General features: G+C 47.8%; 5 protein-coding genes across 5 annotated transcripts; 1 reads left to right on the top strand and 4 right to left on the bottom strand.

Moving 5' to 3' along the window:
* Nucleotides 1-118: 118 nt before the first annotated feature.
* Nucleotides 119-1,683, bottom strand: BHQ10_006809 (uncharacterized protein; the record flags this gene model as incomplete). The annotated part of the gene is made up of 4 exons (XM_040879436.1): nucleotides 119-967; nucleotides 1,015-1,131; nucleotides 1,190-1,504; nucleotides 1,573-1,683. The coding sequence occupies 4 exons, from the start codon at nucleotides 1,681-1,683 to the stop codon at nucleotides 119-121; spliced, it is 1,392 nt and encodes a 463-aa protein (XP_040735313.1).
* A 550-nt stretch (nucleotides 1,684-2,233) lies between these two features.
* BHQ10_006808 (uncharacterized protein) lies at nucleotides 2,234-2,993 on the bottom strand (the record flags this gene model as incomplete). The annotated part of the gene is made up of 3 exons (XM_040879435.1): nucleotides 2,234-2,546; nucleotides 2,603-2,839; nucleotides 2,893-2,993. 3 exons carry the CDS (start codon nucleotides 2,991-2,993, stop codon nucleotides 2,234-2,236), a joined length of 651 nt encoding a protein of 216 aa, XP_040735312.1.
* A 3,267-nt stretch (nucleotides 2,994-6,260) lies between these two features.
* On the top strand, nucleotides 6,261-7,565 carry BHQ10_006807 (uncharacterized protein; the record flags this gene model as incomplete). Its single annotated transcript, XM_040879434.1, has 1 exon — nucleotides 6,261-7,565. One exon carries the CDS (start codon nucleotides 6,261-6,263, stop codon nucleotides 7,563-7,565), a length of 1,305 nt encoding a protein of 434 aa, XP_040735311.1.
* Nucleotides 7,566-9,418: 1,853 nt separating this feature from the next.
* Nucleotides 9,419-10,415, bottom strand: BHQ10_006806 (uncharacterized protein; the record flags this gene model as incomplete). The annotated part of the gene is made up of 2 exons (XM_040879433.1): nucleotides 9,419-10,239; nucleotides 10,328-10,415. The coding sequence occupies 2 exons, from the start codon at nucleotides 10,413-10,415 to the stop codon at nucleotides 9,419-9,421; spliced, it is 909 nt and encodes a 302-aa protein (XP_040735310.1).
* A 1,844-nt stretch (nucleotides 10,416-12,259) lies between these two features.
* BHQ10_006805 (uncharacterized protein) lies at nucleotides 12,260-16,860 on the bottom strand (the record flags this gene model as incomplete). The annotated part of the gene is made up of 3 exons (XM_040879432.1): nucleotides 12,260-12,313; nucleotides 12,400-16,410; nucleotides 16,465-16,860. 3 exons carry the CDS (start codon nucleotides 16,858-16,860, stop codon nucleotides 12,260-12,262), a joined length of 4,461 nt encoding a protein of 1,486 aa, XP_040735309.1.
* Between the last annotated feature and the right edge of the window lie 1,174 nt (nucleotides 16,861-18,034).

Genomic DNA, 18,034 nt, shown 5'->3' with positions numbered 1-18,034 from the left:
CACCGCTTGATATATAGATGCTCTCATGTATCCTTGCATGCTATTTCCCGCTCAGTGCACTTTTGATATCATGTCTGTCATGTAATCACAAGATACTTGCATATTCATTTCCAGCTACTTATCGACAGTAGTTTGCTGGAAAACTACCCTTAACGCCATGCAATTCACCTTCCCACCAGTCATCTGTACTATCGGTCTTCTTTACAACCCGAATTCGATCACCTTCCCTAAACACCAAGTCGCCATCGCCCTGGCCGCCAAAGTCGTAGAGAGCCGTGACGTAAATTGCCTGGTTTGCGGATTTTGCACGAGGCGGTGGTGGTGGAGGGGGTTTCTTCTTTCCTATCGCGCTTAACCCAGATCCAGGTGTTGTCGAAGTTGATGATGGTTGTCTACCCCGGGTGAAATAGTCGCTCCTCGATGCTTGACCTGGAGTCATGGGAGTACTGTATTGTTCGGATCCATAATCGGACGTACTGGCTGCCGGCGACGGGGACTTTACACTGAGATACGAGGTAGCCGACGGAGACGTCGCTAACGTTTCGCCAATTTTTGGCTTCGTTCCGAGATTTGGGGTCGGAGGAGCGAGATTGCGGCCCGGCGATGTACCGGATGCCTGACGATTCCAGCTCGGGCGTCGTAGATTGATACCGTTCGATTGGCTTCCGTTACTGCGATCGTGTTCACCACGGACGGCTTTGCCGTTCGCTATGATAGCAAAGTTTTCAATCTCTTGCTGAATAGGTAGAAAGTCGGACTTCCAGACCTGGATAACATCCTCCATTGGTGGTGGCGGTGACTGGAACTTCTCTTCCTGGGCATATGTATGGAGAACGGTATAGTAGTGGCCGAGCAACGAGTTTTGAAGCTCAATTTGAAATGCGAGAAAGTAGGGTAACAGAGAGAATACAGCGGCAATGAGCGGTGGCAGGTGTTGTCGCAGGTTCTCGTCAGCAGAGTTGTATTCCTGTAAGAGTCAGCCGGGCCCCTCATGATATTGAAATGAATACGAACCTCCTTGGCCTTCGCCAGTTCCACCTCCGCTTTGGCTAGGATTGCATTGTCACGGTCAGATCGCTTGGTTTTTTTCAATGAGCTATCGTATCTGCTTTGAAAGTGTTCATAGTCCAGCTGTAATGAAATGATTAACAATTGCTTCCACTGCCAAGGTCAAAACTCCACTACTGACCTTTTTATCTTCTCGCTTCTTAATGGTTTTCTTCAGTGGACTCAGCAGATCTTTTGCCAGCTGAAGCGGACGGATCATGCGGTCTTCTACACCATTCACATCAACCAGCAAGTCCGTCCGCAGCGACTCGAATTCTTCATTTAAACGATTGACTCTTTCGAGGGTTCCCGCTGGTATTTCTACCGGCGGATTCTTGGTCGCTTCGGAGGAGCCAACGATCGGCGCGTAAACGGTCTCGAATTCTTGAACTAGACGTCCTTGATACGTCAAAATCGCCACCCAAGCATCGCGCCAGGCTTTGGTTGACTCTATGATCTATTAATGCGCACCGGTTTAGTGACTGCTTCCATGACATGAATAGAGTAAAGGGCATTGGTCTGTACCTTTGTCAAAAGCTTGTCCGCATTGTCAAAGTCCTTCAGAAGCACGGAAACCTGGCTATCGTCCGCCGACCTCTTCATCAACTTTCCGAACTGCCTGTGCATGGACTGCATGGTTGCGGGGCCTTGGATGTGGAATTGATATCAGCTTGATTTATAACAAGATAAAAATATCTCAGTTGGTCTTCGCTGGTTCGAACAGGTTGATAAAAGTGCAACGATAAACGAGTGTGTCACAGATGTCACGCAAGGCGCACCTCCGCGGGGTGGAGGTCAAGCGGAATGGAATCGTTACGTATGCGTACGCGTCTGCAGGATGCTGCGTTAAAACACGAGGAGTTTGGTGTCAATCGAGCAAAAATAGGCCGCTGTGTGCGACATAAACAAGAAGGTCAAATTAAAATAACAAGGTGCATGTCAGATGTATTGATGGACGATCCTGAAGTGAAGGGGACGCAAGCAAGCAAGGTGTCGACAAATTCCAGGTTTAATTGATACTACTTGATCTATGAGGGGCCTGGAGCCTTGCCGCCTGAGGGCCGAGGCCACAAACATCCCCTTCGGGCCTAGTGGAGGGGGCTTGTGGATAAATCCAAAAAAGGCAAGATGTGCCTTCTTTCGTCCGCTTCTCTTCTTCTCAACTCTTCGATTTATCTATCGTCTATCACATATTGACAGATTCTACTCTCTTGATTACTCTTGCTGGCGACCCAACGGCTATGGAATAGCTTGGAATGTCTCTCGTTACTACCGAGCTGGCCCCAATGGTCACCCCATCACCTATAGTGACACCCGGCATGATCACAGTGTGACCTCCAATCCAACAATCATTTCCAATTGTCACTTCTTTCGAGTAGTCTGGAGTCACTCTTCTCGCCCGCACTTCCGTCGGGTGCGTCGCTGCAAAGACACTCACGTCTGGTCCGAATTTGACGCGATCACCAATTTTCACAATTGCGCAATCGAGAATCACCATACTAGAGATGTTTCGATATGTTAGCTGAAGAATTAGTATCGAGTACGCAAAACGCACTTGAAGTTTGCATAGAAGGCGTCGCCAATGATTATATTGCACCCGTAATCAACTCGAAAAGGAGGGTCAATGCAGACTCCTTGACCAACATGCCCGATGAACTCCTTCAGCATAATCTCACGGTCTCTATTCAGCGATTCATCGGTTGCATCGTCAGGGAGGTACTCGTTGTACTTCTTGACGAGTTTCCGAGCGCGTAGTCGACCTTCGACGAGCTCAGGTACGAATGAGTCGTAACTGGTAGTTCGCATGGTGAGTAGATATCAGCAAAGGGAAAGAGGTATCCTCACAACATTCCGGATATCATCTTCTCGTAGTCATCGCACCATGGTGTGTTGCTGAGCGTCTTTGCAAGCTCAATGATGTCTGATCTCTTCTCCGTGCGCGCCATGGCGATCAAGTGAGACTATTCTTCGTATCTCAGGCTCACGATTGCAAGTGTTCAAGAGAGAAACCGATTGTCGCTCAGTTCCAGTGCGAATGAAGAAAAAATACAAGAGTGATAGTAAAAGATGCCCTTTCTCATAATCTCGTGGGTTACCTTTCGTCCCGAATAGGTAGGAGAGACGAATTAGGAAACTCGCGAAATAATTGGTCGCAGATGTATAGAAAATCTAAAAAGCAGCGAATAGCGTCAAAGTGATGGCTTGAAACACGGCTTTGCACAGCCACTGCACTTAGCCCTAAACTAATTAAGGCAGGAGAGACTGTTTAGGGAACCAATACGTGGGGCCTACACCTTCCTCCTCAACACTTTACTTTTCAATACCCTCTCAGTTCTCCTTGATTATAGCAGCCATGCCCCCCTCTTCATCTACCCTCCGCACAAATTCCCTAGCATTTGCCAAAGCAGACTGCCATACTTGCACCGCTCATCAACGCCAGTGCGATAGGAAACGGCCTAGATGCTCAATCTGTTCTAGCAAGGACATTCTGTGCGGTGGCTATCCCATGCAATTAATATGGCCCAGAAGCAAGCCGGCAAAGCCAAAAGCAAAATTGACTTTGAATCGTGGAGATGGCCCGTTCTATATCGAGCCTCTGTCACTCCAAGCCTCTTATCATACCCAAAATGGGTCGAGTCAGTCCTTGTATCACAGCTATCGAAAATTGGCATTCGTCACTGAAAAGTCCCCGGACCTAAAGCCCAAATCTGCGTCACCGAATCATGTTCGAAAGAGGAAGAAGCCTGCCTGTCCTTGTGAGATTCAACCACGGCCTCCATCTCAGCGAAGGAGCATCTCAAGGGAAAGTTCAAATCATGGATCATCATTAAGAAGCCCTTTGCCTATGACTGCTGCAGCTGGCGATTACGGTAAGCCGAGCTATGCTTTGTGATATAGACTTACTAATGTAAATCAAAAGGAGTCACCAGCTCCATTATTCATAACGAATACAACGACCAGCCTAGTCAGTTTTCTATGGTTATTCCAGATGAGTCTTCCCCCCACAGCCATAATCAATTAAGCTTGTCACTTTTTGATAGTGCAGCTCACGGAAAGATGAAATCAACAAGTGATGACAAGAGTGATTTTGGAACGTCGGCCACGTGTTTTACCACTGAAAATCACGCCAATTCTCTGTTCATAGACCCACGGCTTCTGATAGCCTTGAGGAGTCCAGTTCTGTACGAGAACTTGTTTGAGAAATACAAGCCATTGCTCAACATGTGTAAGTACTATGCCTCACTTTTCTAAGCAATCAAGGGATCTGATTGAGTTCCAGACGATCAAGATTTCTGTGTTGTTCCCCTGAGCGGAGATATTCTCAGCAATCCTTTGAGATGCCGCATAGAAGCTTGTCACGAATCCCAGTCTTTGTTACACGCCATCCTAGCCGTCTCTTGTTACCATGCTGGCCGACGATGGGAGAAAAAAGACTACTCGACTGCAGATGTTGAAGACCATCATAACACCGCCGAAAATCTGTATCGCCACGAACTAGATGTTTGTACAGATCTAACACAGCGCGTACGGCTTCTTGATACGGCAATGCTACTATTCTTGTTCGAGGTAAGTAATTAAGAATTTATAGCCCCGTGATACCACTGCAAAAGTGCTAATGACAGTATAATCTAGGCAACACAGTCTGCTTTGAGTGATTGGACCACTCGAATCTTTAATGCCGGACAACTTTTTGAATCTTGTGGTGGACCAGGATTTTGGGCCGAAAATCGAAAAATCCAGGCTCAGGCTGCCCTGGTTTTGTGGTATGTCCTCTTCACCCTGATGATCATACGCTTTACTGACTCGTTAAGGTGGGACGCAAATATAGCCCTTCTATCGCGACAGGGCTGCATACTTCCGTACTCCTACTTTGAGTCTCTTTTGGCTCTAGAGAACGAGAGGTATTGGAGCTTTTTTGATGTCGTCGGCTGTCCCAGAGAATTGATTGTTCATCTGATGCAGCTGTCAAGCCTTGCTCAAGAAAATGAGCAGGCGTTGTCGATGCAGTGGACGAAGTTCGATTTGACATCCGTCAACAACATACAGGCTTCAATCACAGATTGGAAAAATACCAGTTTACTGGCGATTGACAAAGATTCCTCCGAAAATTCAATACAGCAACAGCGTGATCGCTATCATTGCACCGAGGCATGGAGATACGGGCTCTTGATCTACATCACTCGAGTTTTCCATTGGAATCGAAAGTCGACCCCGCCCAAGACTCTTATCATATATGCAAGATTAATTTTTGAGCACGTCCAGAGTTGTCGTCGTACCTCAATAATTGCGAAACAGGCATTCTTTCCCCTCTTTTTGGCAGGCTGTGAGACTGAAGATCGGTTTTTGAGACAGAGCATCAAAGAATTTTGTGAGTACTGGGACACAGCTTCAGGATATGATCTTTTTCGGAGTGCTCTGTTACTGCTTAAAGATATATGGAGAGAAAAGAATGGGCCCTCTGGCGATGATGTTTGGTGGGGGTCTATTATTGATAAGAAGCAGCAGATTTGTCGGCTTCAGGGGCTTCAGATGCAATTCTGTTTCGGATAGCGCCATCGAATATCCCAATTGCTTCGAAGCCAAAATAATGTCTTCAAGATCTCTTGAGTCCATTAATGTTTCCCTCCTCTTTGTTCTTCTTGAAGTCCTTTCCTGTTGTCCAAAAGAGGAAACAACTACCGTAAAAGGAAATAAGCATCATCCAGGTATGCAGGACCGGCAGTGGCATATTTACACTATCGAATGCAAGAATAAAGTTTAATTATCGTACGCAATAAGCAAATGTTGAAGTACCAATTCATTGTTACCAGCCTCGATGGTAATGAGCACCGGGCACATGGGTATACTGAAAGGGGTCGAGAACCAACATTGAGTCATGTACGACCTGCTATTTAGTCTCAGCTCTACCAAAAAATTATTACTTTTATACGAACCCAATTACAGTAAGTATTTTGGGAAATTTTGTCATATATCCCAACTGGGATGAAATCTCCTTACCTAGCTGGAGATTGTTGCCGGGCTTGCCACAAACCCTTAAGGCAGCAACAAGGCATCCATGGAAATAACGCGTCTTCCGAACTACGCGTCAAGCTTCCACTTTCCTTATTCATCATCAATCATCGAATTCTACAGCAGCGCAGCAATTCTAGGAATCAGCGCCACGCCTCTCATATATCTCGATATGATGTTGCTCGAACTCTCAGCTGGCTGAAATGTCTCTCCAACCCTCATCGTTGAGTCGCTCAACTCCGACCACTGTTCCTGCCAGCCAAAACACCGCACCAGTCATCAAATTTCGATGCCTATATACGCACGACGTTCGCCGCAAAGCGAAACGTTGGCAAGATGGCTATCTCAAATTTCACACCTTTAACAAGCGCGCCATGGTGTACGATGATGCGGGGAATTTTATAGGCGATCACCATTGGCGGGAAAGCCACGAGATCCAAGATGGCGATGAGCTGGAACTCGACAAGGGCGTTCTGATACAAGTCAGCGAGTGCATGGAAACCACGCAGACGGATATATCGGTGCTTTTTGAAAAGCGTAAAGCTAGTCAAGAATCCCCACAACCTCAGAAAACGCCTGCTCCTCAACAACTACCGCCGCCCTCGTCTAACGTTTCAATGTCATCGTCCTACGCAAGACAATCACCACTTACAAGACCAGCCAGGCCGTTCAACCCACTCAAGCCGCTTAACGATGTTCTAGGTATTCAAAAAGGCCCTATTGGCCGCTCTGTAACGCCACAGTCGCCGTATGATCAGTGCCATCGACCACCAAGGCCTGTTGAACGCACGCGACAGGAAGATGAGCGGCCTGCGAAACGGTCAAAACCTACGCCCACATCGGATATGTCACAGCACAGGAGCACCAATGAGTCGGTGCGGAGTCGATCGGGAGTGATTGAATTGGACAATTCAACATTTGCAAAACCACCACCAAAAGCTGTTCCCGTCTCGAGTGTCAGGAAAACATTGGAGAAGTCAACCGATAGCCCTAGAGTCCAGGCGAATAGCATTCGAAAGCCCGTAGAACAAACAAAAAGTCGAGAACAACCGAGGCCAGAGGACTCGAGACCTACCAACAACACCACAGTCTTGTCGGGAAATACACGACTATCAATATCGGACGAAGCATCACGTTGGGGCCAATCGAGGCCAGAATCTACGAAACTAACCAATAACCACAACACCCCATTAGATAGAACACGCGAATTACCCCTTGAACAGACATCACGGAAAGAGCAGTCAAGATCAGAGCCTTCGAATCCGTCAGCCCAACCTACACCGGCTCGGATTGCCTCAAATGTGCAGACCTCATCCGCAAGGCCACGGGTCTTGTCTGAGAAATCCAAATCAGTCATTAACAGCAATAATGCTCCCATAAATCCTCTTCGCATGAGCAACGAAAAACCACGTCAGAAACTCATGTACAGAGCGCTTCTTCCTCCAAAGGGCACCAGAGAAGCGCAGGCGAAATCCAAGTCAGTAAACCTTTCGAAACTGAAGAAGTGATTCACGTTGACGGAGAGAACAGTCAAACCGTCGTTGAGAACTCGCTTGTCGATCTCGATCTAGACTTTCCTCTCTCGGTGTCCACGCTTGCTGTACTCGAGGAATCAAATCCAGCCACCCCAAACACTGTCGATGGAGTGATCAGGAATATCAATAATCCAGAAATCGCTTCGGTGCAAATACAAACACCAAAGGTCTCTAGATCACAAAACTCGCAAACGAAATTACTGAATCGAATACCAACACATGCATCAGTATATGGTCCGCTTGCTTCGCCGGCTGGAGTGGAATTGCAAAATGGCATTGGAGATGATTTAGCCCTATTACTCGCGTCGTCGCCCTTAGGGCCTGATCATAGTGATAATGAGGTACTTGGAGCAGGACCAAGAGCGCCTGTCATGCGCAGTAATTCTGATATATCTCACATGGTTCCAGAATCAGCGCCAGTCAGATCAGCTCCTGCTGAGAATCTAGCCTCCGTAGCGGAGGCACATCCCACAATGGCCATCAAACGGAGTGAGCGCGTTTTTCGAAAATCTCACTCGGATACGAATGCTCTACGGCACCTTGAAAACGCAAGCAATGGCCTTTCTCGGCCGTTGGCTACAACTGGGCCTCCAAGGAACCAGAGGAATGTTGGTACTGTCAAAACTGAATCTGGGCCATGGACTGCAGATGCATTGGACTTTTTCGACTGGTGGCCACCTGGACGTCCGATGCCTGCATAGTACCGACATGCCATTCACGAGATATGATACCATGTGAAATTTGATTGCATAGATACAATTAGCATACCATTAGTGTTACGAGTGTCACGAGAAACTACAGCAATATACCCTATAGAATTACTTGTACAGTAGTACATCTAACTCAGCACTCGGCCGGATAAGCGGTTTCATCTTCTTCCGTATATTCGCATGCTGCTCATAAGCATAGGCAACCCAACCAGATTTTTTTCCATCGAAGGGTCATCCAATGATCTGGAGACCAATCCTTCACAGACGCAGATCAGCACCTTTGGGACCCTCTTGGATTAGCGGAATGAAAGCTTACGGAATCCCTAGTCCCTCGATAACAATATCTCTACGTTGATTGTACACTATGCCTGCATCCTCGGGGTGATTTCCTACAGGAACCGTGATGATAGACCATCCTAGAATAGCAGCCATGTTCGTCGTCAAGCTGCCTTGCTATGGCAAGGGCATCCGGGTTAACCTCAACGACGATATTGAGCGTCGAGTTCGCCTCAGCAATACGAGCTGTATAGGCGCCAACCAAATATTCCGAGGTGAAATGCTTGCAATCTAAGCCAGAGGTAATTTCTCTCAAGGTGATGTCGAGGAGAGATGGAAGAGCGGCTGACCCGTTTTCGGACACCGATACATGGTGAGTCGGGAACATCTTTGACTGTCAACTGGTAATGGGAGGGAATCTACTGGTAGATATGTCACAGTTGATCGAGTATGCAGTTAATGCTTTGGGGCGGTGAAATGGATCTTTGAGGCGCCAGAATTTTGGTGTTGGAGAGTTGATGCGAGTGAGTCAGGAGGACTTCCTACGCATGTTGGGAGAGGTACTTGTCTTCTTCTGATCCGAAATTGGAAATTTAGGAAGAAATTCGACAAGCGTCACATAATTTGAAGTAGTACGTGATGCCTAAACTAAAGCAAATGGCGAAGATTGCAGAAGCAATTATTATTATTGTTACAATAAACCTGTTTGGTAATTAAAATTTTGTCAAAGCCAACAGTTGTGATTGCATTCCGAATGCAAATATTCAAATATTGAAGTACTTAAAAACAGATATCTGGTCAACATATACATGTATGTTACTTGTTCAAATTCCCGACCGTTTATCCCTTCTTGGTCAAAACACCCGAGATATAAGGAAGCGTACTCTTAGCGAACCTCCTCTCCAGCTCAAACGATTTCCACCCTCCATCCTTGTCCGCCGCTTTACGAAGATATATCTCCGTGTCCCGGTTCAGATGACAATCACCGATATAATACCTCCAGCCCAATGCCATGTAGACCGTCTGCATGACCTTGGCAAAGAAGTCCCCTCCTTTGCGGCCAAACATAGAATATGGATTGACCACGTGCTCAACAATAAGCATTTGTCCACCAGGTCGTAGCAGAGAGTATAGACCTGCGATCGTCTCTTCCGGGTCTGGCAGTGAGCACAGAACTCGAATGCAGACGATTGTATCAAAGACACCATCTTCGTTGACTTGGACGCCCTCCCGTTGGAGTGCATCGACAAGCTGCTGCTTCTCAGCACTGGCGGACAAAATATGATACTTCGACTCGAGTCCGTGGGTGATGATGCGCTTACGCAATTCCCCGTGTAGGCCTACGCACGGCTCAGGGCCATAGATGGCCGAGACATTTTTGGCCGCTGGCTCAATGAAAAATGGCATCTGTGTGCCTGTGCCAGGACCGATGTCGAGGACGACTCCACGAGCCTTTTTAAGCAGTGGTGGAATGAGAGCGCCCGAGGCTCTTAGTTTGCTGATGTCGAGGACACCCTCGTCGTTGACGGTGACATCTTGCGGCCCGGCAAATTCGATCCAGAAGCGTCCAAAAGCTTCATCCCGGACTTGACCAGATCGAAGAATGGGTGCGAGGATCTGCCCGCGTCGGAAGATTGTTTCTGATACGACGATAGCGTAGTCTATAATGTTTGTCAGTACTAGCTACGCGTGTAATACGATTGCTAGAGTCGAATTGTGTTCAATGAGGGGCAATTGGGAGGAAAGTACGTTTAAAAGACCACGCCAGCAGCATAGCAGGGCCAAACAGGCCTGAGATGTACTCGCTGAAGCTTGGTGGGGGGTCAACATCCTCCATTTTGATGGTAGAGCAGAATGGATTCTGTCTTCTCAAAATTCTCTTCGTAGAAATGTGGGAAAAAGAAAAGTCAGCTGGGAGCATGGAAATAAAAGAAGTATACAATCGCAATGGAATGATCTGATGGGCGGAAATATATAGTGGATGACTCAGGCTAGTTGACAGCTATACTCAGTTCAGACTAGTGGCATGCCGCTTTTTTTGCAAAGTGTACGGTGATTCGATAAAGTGGCTTATCTAAGCGTCTGCTTTAGGCTTGGTCTAGCCCTAATCTCTTATCTGGTGCGGAGTAGTAACTATGGTGACTATATCTTGCGTGCGACGTAGAAGCGCAGCTATCAATAGTCTCGCTAGAGTCCATTCGTGGCTTAGCCATGTCCAGTATAACAAGTGTCGAGACGGATTTCAGATGAAACATAGCCGGCTGTGCCGGCATTCCGGGCCATTCTCTTCTAGATAACCCCGTCGTCCCCAATGTTTAGAAGCTTAGGATTCCAATTGTCTACAAACCGGGAGAGCTTCCATATCGGCATGTCACCATAGGTATTAGGCAGCAGCTGGTGTTTGATTAGTCAATTCCGGACCAGACCTTCTACAAGTATTGCAAGATACAGGAGATCTCCTACAATGGCTATCGTCGGAATCAACCTCATACGCCAATAAGGATACAGATTGTAGTCAATGTTAGAAGTCTCATAATCTGCCAGTTGGCCATGAAATGCCTTTCATATAAAACCGTCCTTTTTACAATGTTAATTGGTATGTTGTGGGCACATATTAGCCCCACGAACCATGCCATTTTTATGCGAGACGGTCAGTATACGAGCTAAAAGATGTGACAGCAGGAACGACAAGTCGTTTGCATACTGGATATATAACAGTCATCTAGCTTGATCATATATCCATAGATCAAGAAGGATACGGTCCCAGGAATCTATTTATCGTAGCATAGTAGCTGTGTGTGGTACACATATTTTTGACGTTGCTAAATGGAGTACGAGGTTCAAATTTCAAGTTGCACGTACAAACTAGTTACGGCGCGAAGGTGCTTGCCACAGAGCATGCTGATGTCTGATGGGTACTTTAAATGATACGCCATCCAGTACTGACTTCTCTGCATATCATGCGCGTAGGTAAGATAGAGAAATCGCAACGCAATTTGCAGCTTAAATGGATTTAGGAATGAAGATTTTCAAAATCGTAGATTGATAGGCATCTGTACCTACGCCAATGGACAGAAGTGATAACAACAATGAGAGGTAAATACAATTATAGTGAGTGAGTGACGGCCGTTCTACCAAATCAAAAGTCCTCGAAAACAAAACGGAACAGAGAACCTCAGCGGCAGAAACAGAAAAGAAAAACATTATAATGTTCAAAAAGAATAAGAAGACACATTTTGCACCCGGGAGTTTATGTCAGCAATCGATACACAAAAGACCACTTTCAAAGGGGCCTGCTGTATGATTCGATGCCCCCGGTGGGATAACAAGTATGATGGATTAATAACAATAGTGGTGATAACAAAAGAGCGGAAAGTTGTAACCAGATAGATACCCTGCACATATTTTGAAACGCTAACACGATTCAACTCCGTCCGTATTTAAAATGAACCAGAAACCCAAGACCCAAGCAAATCTGCACTCTGGGGTCGAATGCTCGCACAAAGGAAACTCGTTGCCACAATATATAGCGGGATCATTCCGTAATTTGGACTGATGACCGATGACCGAGGTTAGGAGGTATGATGGCGCTTCGGCCAGAAAAGGGCGTATAGTCGCGGTACAATCAATTGTGATTGTGATGGTGGTGATAATGGGAGCTATATGAGTTTGATAGTCGTTTTAGTCCGGGACTGAATCGGCTTGTTCTTGAAAGAGACCCGACATCATGCTTGCCTACGGAAACGTCAGTATGATGATTAAAGACAAGTGAAGAAAAAGTTGAACAAAAAGTTGAACTCACCATCACAGCATGCACGAACGTTCTCCAAGCGATCGGATTCACGCTCTTGACGCTCGATGACCTGCCGAAGATCCTCTGCACTATCGTGCTCAGCACTGTTGTCATAGATGCTATCAACCTGGACAGGAGTATGTCTGCCTCGTCGGCTTGCAAAAGACCCTCGAATTGTCGCATTGAATACACTGCTTATGCGGGATGATGTACTCTGTCGATATTGATCCTGACGAAGTGAAGAGTTTTGCTGGGAGCTTGGTGCAGGCGACACACGGCCAGGAGTGACTGCTGGGCGGACTGATAGTGACGACGGAGCACGCGGTTTCGAAGTGTTAGTCTTCACACTCTGGTATGATGACACGGACATCCTGGGTCCTGTTTGGCGTGATGTGCTTCGAACACCTGGATTGAACTCATCTACATCCTCTGCGGTGATTTCGTGCGTTGATTGTTCATCGTCTGTTCGGAGAAGCAGATACGACAAAGAATTGAACCATGTTTCGTGTCTTTGACTCGTGGCAGCGGTCAAACGAATGCGACGACCAGGGGTGAGAACCTCCAGACTCTTGCGGTGTAGACCAGGAGGATAGGGATTGTCGTCCGTGACCACACGAACAGCCTCGATTGCAACATGCTTGGCTTTGCCATTATGCTTGCCTCCAGTTGCCGGATCTTGATCACTCCAGTATAGCGTACGGGTGTAAGGGTGGACCCAGAAGTAACGACGATGACGTGTACTCGATATCTCTCCTGACACGATTCTGTGGGTATACTTCCATAGATACTCTCCAATCATTGTCTGCGTGATAGCTTGAATCATACGAGGATCTGTGCCGGGGCGGATACCTTGAGGCAACTCATCTCCAATATGAAACCTAGCCTCAAGCTCAGAAGCAAACGATGACAGCGACGATCTCCGAGTAGACGCTTGACTTTCCCGACCTGACCGAGCACGAATCGAAGCAGCAGGCCCGACGCTCTCACCGGGGGTTTTGGGACGCATAGTGTTCTTATACGCTGATGCTGGAGCAAGAGGGGGGCCCATTGTACCAGTTGTACCCTGAGCAGTTTGTGCTGCAGCAATAGCTTGTTTGTGATCGGCTGGTAGAGGGGGGTGAAGGCTGGAAGAGGAGCCTCTTCTGAGGCTTGCGGAGCTTCCCSGCCGCTTGGGKGTCGTCGTTTGAATCGTTGGTATCGTACTAGCGTCGATAATCGGGGTTTTGGCCTTCGGCGTTGCACCGGGAGAATTGAATGTTGAGTCCATGCCATTGACAGATCTTGGCTCAGATGGTGTGAAAGGGCGGGAAGCCATGCGCTCCAAGAGCAACTGGTCAATCTGCTTAGACGACAAGGTCGTCTGAGAAGCTTGGTCGGTATGCTGTAGAGTGCTTGGTCGTCTCTCGCGAGAAGTGCTATTTCCAGATATATCGTTCAAAGGCAAAGTTGTCTCCTTCGCCAGGTTCTCAACATCCACTTGTTCCTGAGATTGACTTGTTTTATCTTCGGAGACGAAAATCGTAGATGGCTGCTTGCCAAGTTGCGTATCAGTACCACTGCTTATTATAGCAGATCTAGGTCGTTCTGATGCGTCTTCCGCAGGTAGGATCACGGGAGGAGGGGTGACAGGCTCAACCGGAAGAGTCTCTAGAGACTGGATTGATGCAAGCGACAGAACTGGAGATGCAAGTTGTGGTTTTGGTGGCAGAACCAAGGGCTCAGTGTGCATGCTGTAGATCGAAGACAGAGACAATTGAGGGAGTGGTGCAACAGGTACTTCCGGTACCGGTTCAGGGATAGGGACTGGTTCAACAGGTGGTAATGTGAACGCGATGGGCTGAGTGTCCTCACTGCATATGGGCGACAGCGACAATTGTATAGGTTCGCTGTGTTCGATATCTTCGATGACGGGAATTTCCTTAGATTCGAAGATATTTGCCGCCACCGGTTCAGTGGCCTGATCGACTATGGCTGAGAAAGTCAGTTCTGGAGTGAGAGGTCTAACTGGAGTTGTCTCTATGGTATTGATGCTTGAGAAGTCCAAATTGTAAACCGGAGGACTTGGAACCTCGCGAGTAACGTCTCTATCCTCGTTTGTCGCGGACTCGTCCCAAATTGTCTTCGGTGGAGTAGGGAAAGCCGTTTGGTGGTCGCCATTTGATCCTGGGAACGGTTTCGAAGGCGTGTACTGAGTTGCCGAATCTACTAGATCTGGTGAGTATGTCTCAGTCGATTGCTCATTGACTGTAGTCGGCTCAGGAACTGGAACTGGAAGTGCTTCAGGCTCCCAAGCGTCAGTCATCGTGGAAGAATCGACCATCGTAATCTTGACAACAATTGATGCTTGAGACGGTTGCCTAACCAGGGTGACTGAGTTCTGGAGTGGAGTGGATGGCTGGGATAGCATATGTGTGGAGCGAATGGGAGTACCAAAATCACCGTCACTGCCGGGACTGCCAAGTTCTTCGAGTTCTGCAAATAAGCTCTGTCCCATGGGTGCTGCGTTGTCATGCTGAAATGAACTGGCTGGCGAATTTTGAGCGCTGGATATTTCGTGGACAGAAGATGCCATTGGAGCCTCTCCAGATGGTCTAATTCGTCGGAATCCACCGCGACTGACTCTGATACGGTTACGTTGCGATTGGATTGGCGTGTGAACTTCTTCGCTATCGTCATCTGACGTAGACGCAGTGCTCAAATAAGAGATCCTATCGCCTGGCCTTGAAGTGAAAAGCTGAGAAGGAACCTTCTTCGGGCGAGCACTTCCTTGACGAGGAGTTCTTTTTGTTTCGGTTTCAGTCAAATCACCATTGCTATCCTCGGCCAAACTTTCAGCACCAGTCTGGAAGGCCTCGCTTTCAGTAGCAGTCTCTCGCTCGTTAGCCGTTTCAAAGGCATCATCGGTTTCGGCAGCGGTTTGGTAAACATCACTGAGATCATTTGCGTATCCCGGAGAGCGCTTGCCCCGAACCGTACGCGTTGGGCTTGCTTCGCTTGTGTGATCTTCCCAGTCTGATTCGTCCAAGATTTCAGTGCGTCCCCTACGGCTAGGTCCAAGTAGATCAGAGCGGGGAAGTGGCTTTTTGAAGGTATCGGCTTTGACCTTTTGGCGTTTGGTGCCGCTCCCAGGTGGATTGGTCTCACGACGGCGAGTCTCTAGCTCATCCCTAGCTTCTTGCAGCATTCGCTTGAGTTCGATCTTTTCTGTCTTTTCGCGATGGATGTTGCTCTTGAGGTTCTGGATCATACGATGAGCGTGACCGAGAGAGCTTCGTAGGGTTTCAGTTTCCAAATGACCGTGTCTTGGCGTTTGCTTATTGGGCGATGGAGGCGGGGAGCTTTCGGGGCTATCTTGATCTGGCATCGTATCCTCGGTATCGGTCAACCGGGGACGAGGTGTTTCAGCCTCCATTCGTCTACCGCGCATGGATGCAACAGCCATGGCGAGCTCTTGGTTCTGGGATGTCAATTCCTCGACTTTTGCTTGGAGTACGACTCGTTCGGCATCTCCACTGGTCAAATTCCTTCGCAGCAAGTTTGCTTCGGAATCGTGTGCTTTCTGTGTAAGAGTCTGATCCTCTAGCAGTTTCCCATGAGCCTGCTTCAACTCCTCCACTTCACGTTCGATACCCGTCTTCTCGGCTGTTAGAGAGCTCAAGGCACTGGTGAGCTTGGTTTCGCGCTCTTGGGCATCTTTAACCGCTGTCATGAGCTCGTGCATCTGAGTTTCCAGATTCCAGTTCTCATCTTTGTAGCGTTGCTCGCTCTCATCGAGAGCACGGATTCTTTGCGTAAATCCTTCAGCTTCGAGCTCCAATCTTGAGTTTTCCAGATTCGCGGCCTTTAAAGATTCTTCTCGTTCGGCCAGAAGCGCTTGTAATTGGCGAACCTGTGCCAGGAGCGAAGTCGAAATCTCAGTAGCAAACTCAATGTCATGGACACGGCTCGAGGGCTGGTTGCGTTGTTTACGCGAAGGGACGCTGACTTTGGATGGCGATGCACTAGCTTGGCTTGTGAAGACGGCAGCCGCTGCGGGTGACTGATTTGGATTGTTAGTATTCATATGCTCCTCAAAAACTCAGATATAACATACGCGTGGATCGATGCCTGGAGTACCCTCCCCACCACTAACTGCTCGCTTAGGAGCCAAAAAAGCACGCGCGCTATCGCGACCAATCTCATTGTACTCCTTCTCTAGCTCGACCAGCTTCTGTCGTAGTTCCGGGCTGATCTCGCTTTCATCTCGATGCTGGTCAAGTTCGTGAAGCTTGTCGGTAAGTTCCTTCTGTTGATTGACTAGTGCCGTGCCGAGTTTTGACGCCTCTTGTAGTCTCCGTTCGGTTTCCGCCAAATGCGCCTCCAGGGCTCGCTTAGCTTGGGATGGCGACGATGCATTTAGACTGAAAAGATGTGTATCGAACGATGAATACCGGTGGGGCTCTCGAGTGCCCGCGAGCCCATCGGGGCTCGAAACGAAAGGGTCCTCCATGATTTATGGACGGCTTGTTCCTCCCAGATACCAGCGTATTTCAAGGAGCTGGAGCTGGAAGTAAGTCGTGCGCGGATTTGATGTAACCAAAGCGACAAAATGAATCGTTTGGTCAACAGTTACTTGCGACCGAGGAATATCGACAATATGCTATTCGGTGAAATACTATGCGCGCATAATCCGGGACGATTACCTCGGGTTGCTGTGCTGTCCCTGGCTGGCTGATGAGTAATTTCGTGCCTAAAAGACAAGGCAATTCGGCTGTCTTGGCGTCTAGATCAAAAGATAACCGGGACCGGTGAAGTGCATTCGCCAAATGACCCAGAAAGCGAGCGAAACGAAGGATATGGATATGTTGGCGGGGTCCGAAGTAGCAAGTTGTCGCTCGTGTCGGATGGGTTATCAAGTAAGTATAGCGATTTGTTGACAGGGCAAGTCAGGTACGCGTTGTGGGTTTCTTCTTGTCTGGTTGTGTATGGGCGGGAAGGCGGCAACCGCGCGGGCTGGATCCAGCGAAACCGTAGAAATGATCACAACACGTCAATTTTGCAGACTGCGCAGATCTCCGAATTGGCACCAATTGGATGAGTCGGAAGGTATTTTGTCAATAATGAACAAGCAATAAAGAAAGAAAGAAACATTAAAAAAAAGTGCTAAAGTGCAAAGGAAAGACAAATGAAAATGATGATGCTTGCAACAAAGCCGAGCGCGCAGACTGTCGACGTCGCTGAGCGGGAAACAAAACACGCACAAAGTGCAAAGGAAAGTGAAAAGGAAAGAAACGAAGGTAAGAGAGAGTAAATGAAAGGGGTGGAAGAAGTAGCTATTAGTTCATTCGTAGTTCTATGTGGTATGTACTACGTGCAAGTTCAGAACAAGCAGTAGACTCACACACGCAACACAACACAACAAAACAACACGAGAGAGGGAGATGAGGAGCTGGCATCATTCAGTTTGCATTTCTGTAACCGAAGCAGGGGCCATGTATCATTGCATACAGAGGAACTGCAGGTTGTATGTGTAATTTACACATGGGGTATCAGTGGCTGTGTTGTGTATTGAGTTACACCAGTCAGTAGCTACAATTTGGGTATGGCCCGTACTAGTGCCCCATCTTTAACCAATCTGTAACGACCCGCGTATTTGATGAAATGGTGATTACCAGATTGTGTAT

The sequence above is a fragment of the Talaromyces amestolkiae genome (assembly GCF_001896365.1).
Source record: "Talaromyces amestolkiae strain CIB chromosome Unknown scaffold13.1, whole genome shotgun sequence".
NCBI classification, from domain to species: Eukaryota; Fungi; Ascomycota; class Eurotiomycetes; order Eurotiales; family Trichocomaceae; genus Talaromyces; species Talaromyces amestolkiae.
This window is presented reverse-complemented; position numbering and strand designations above follow the sequence as displayed.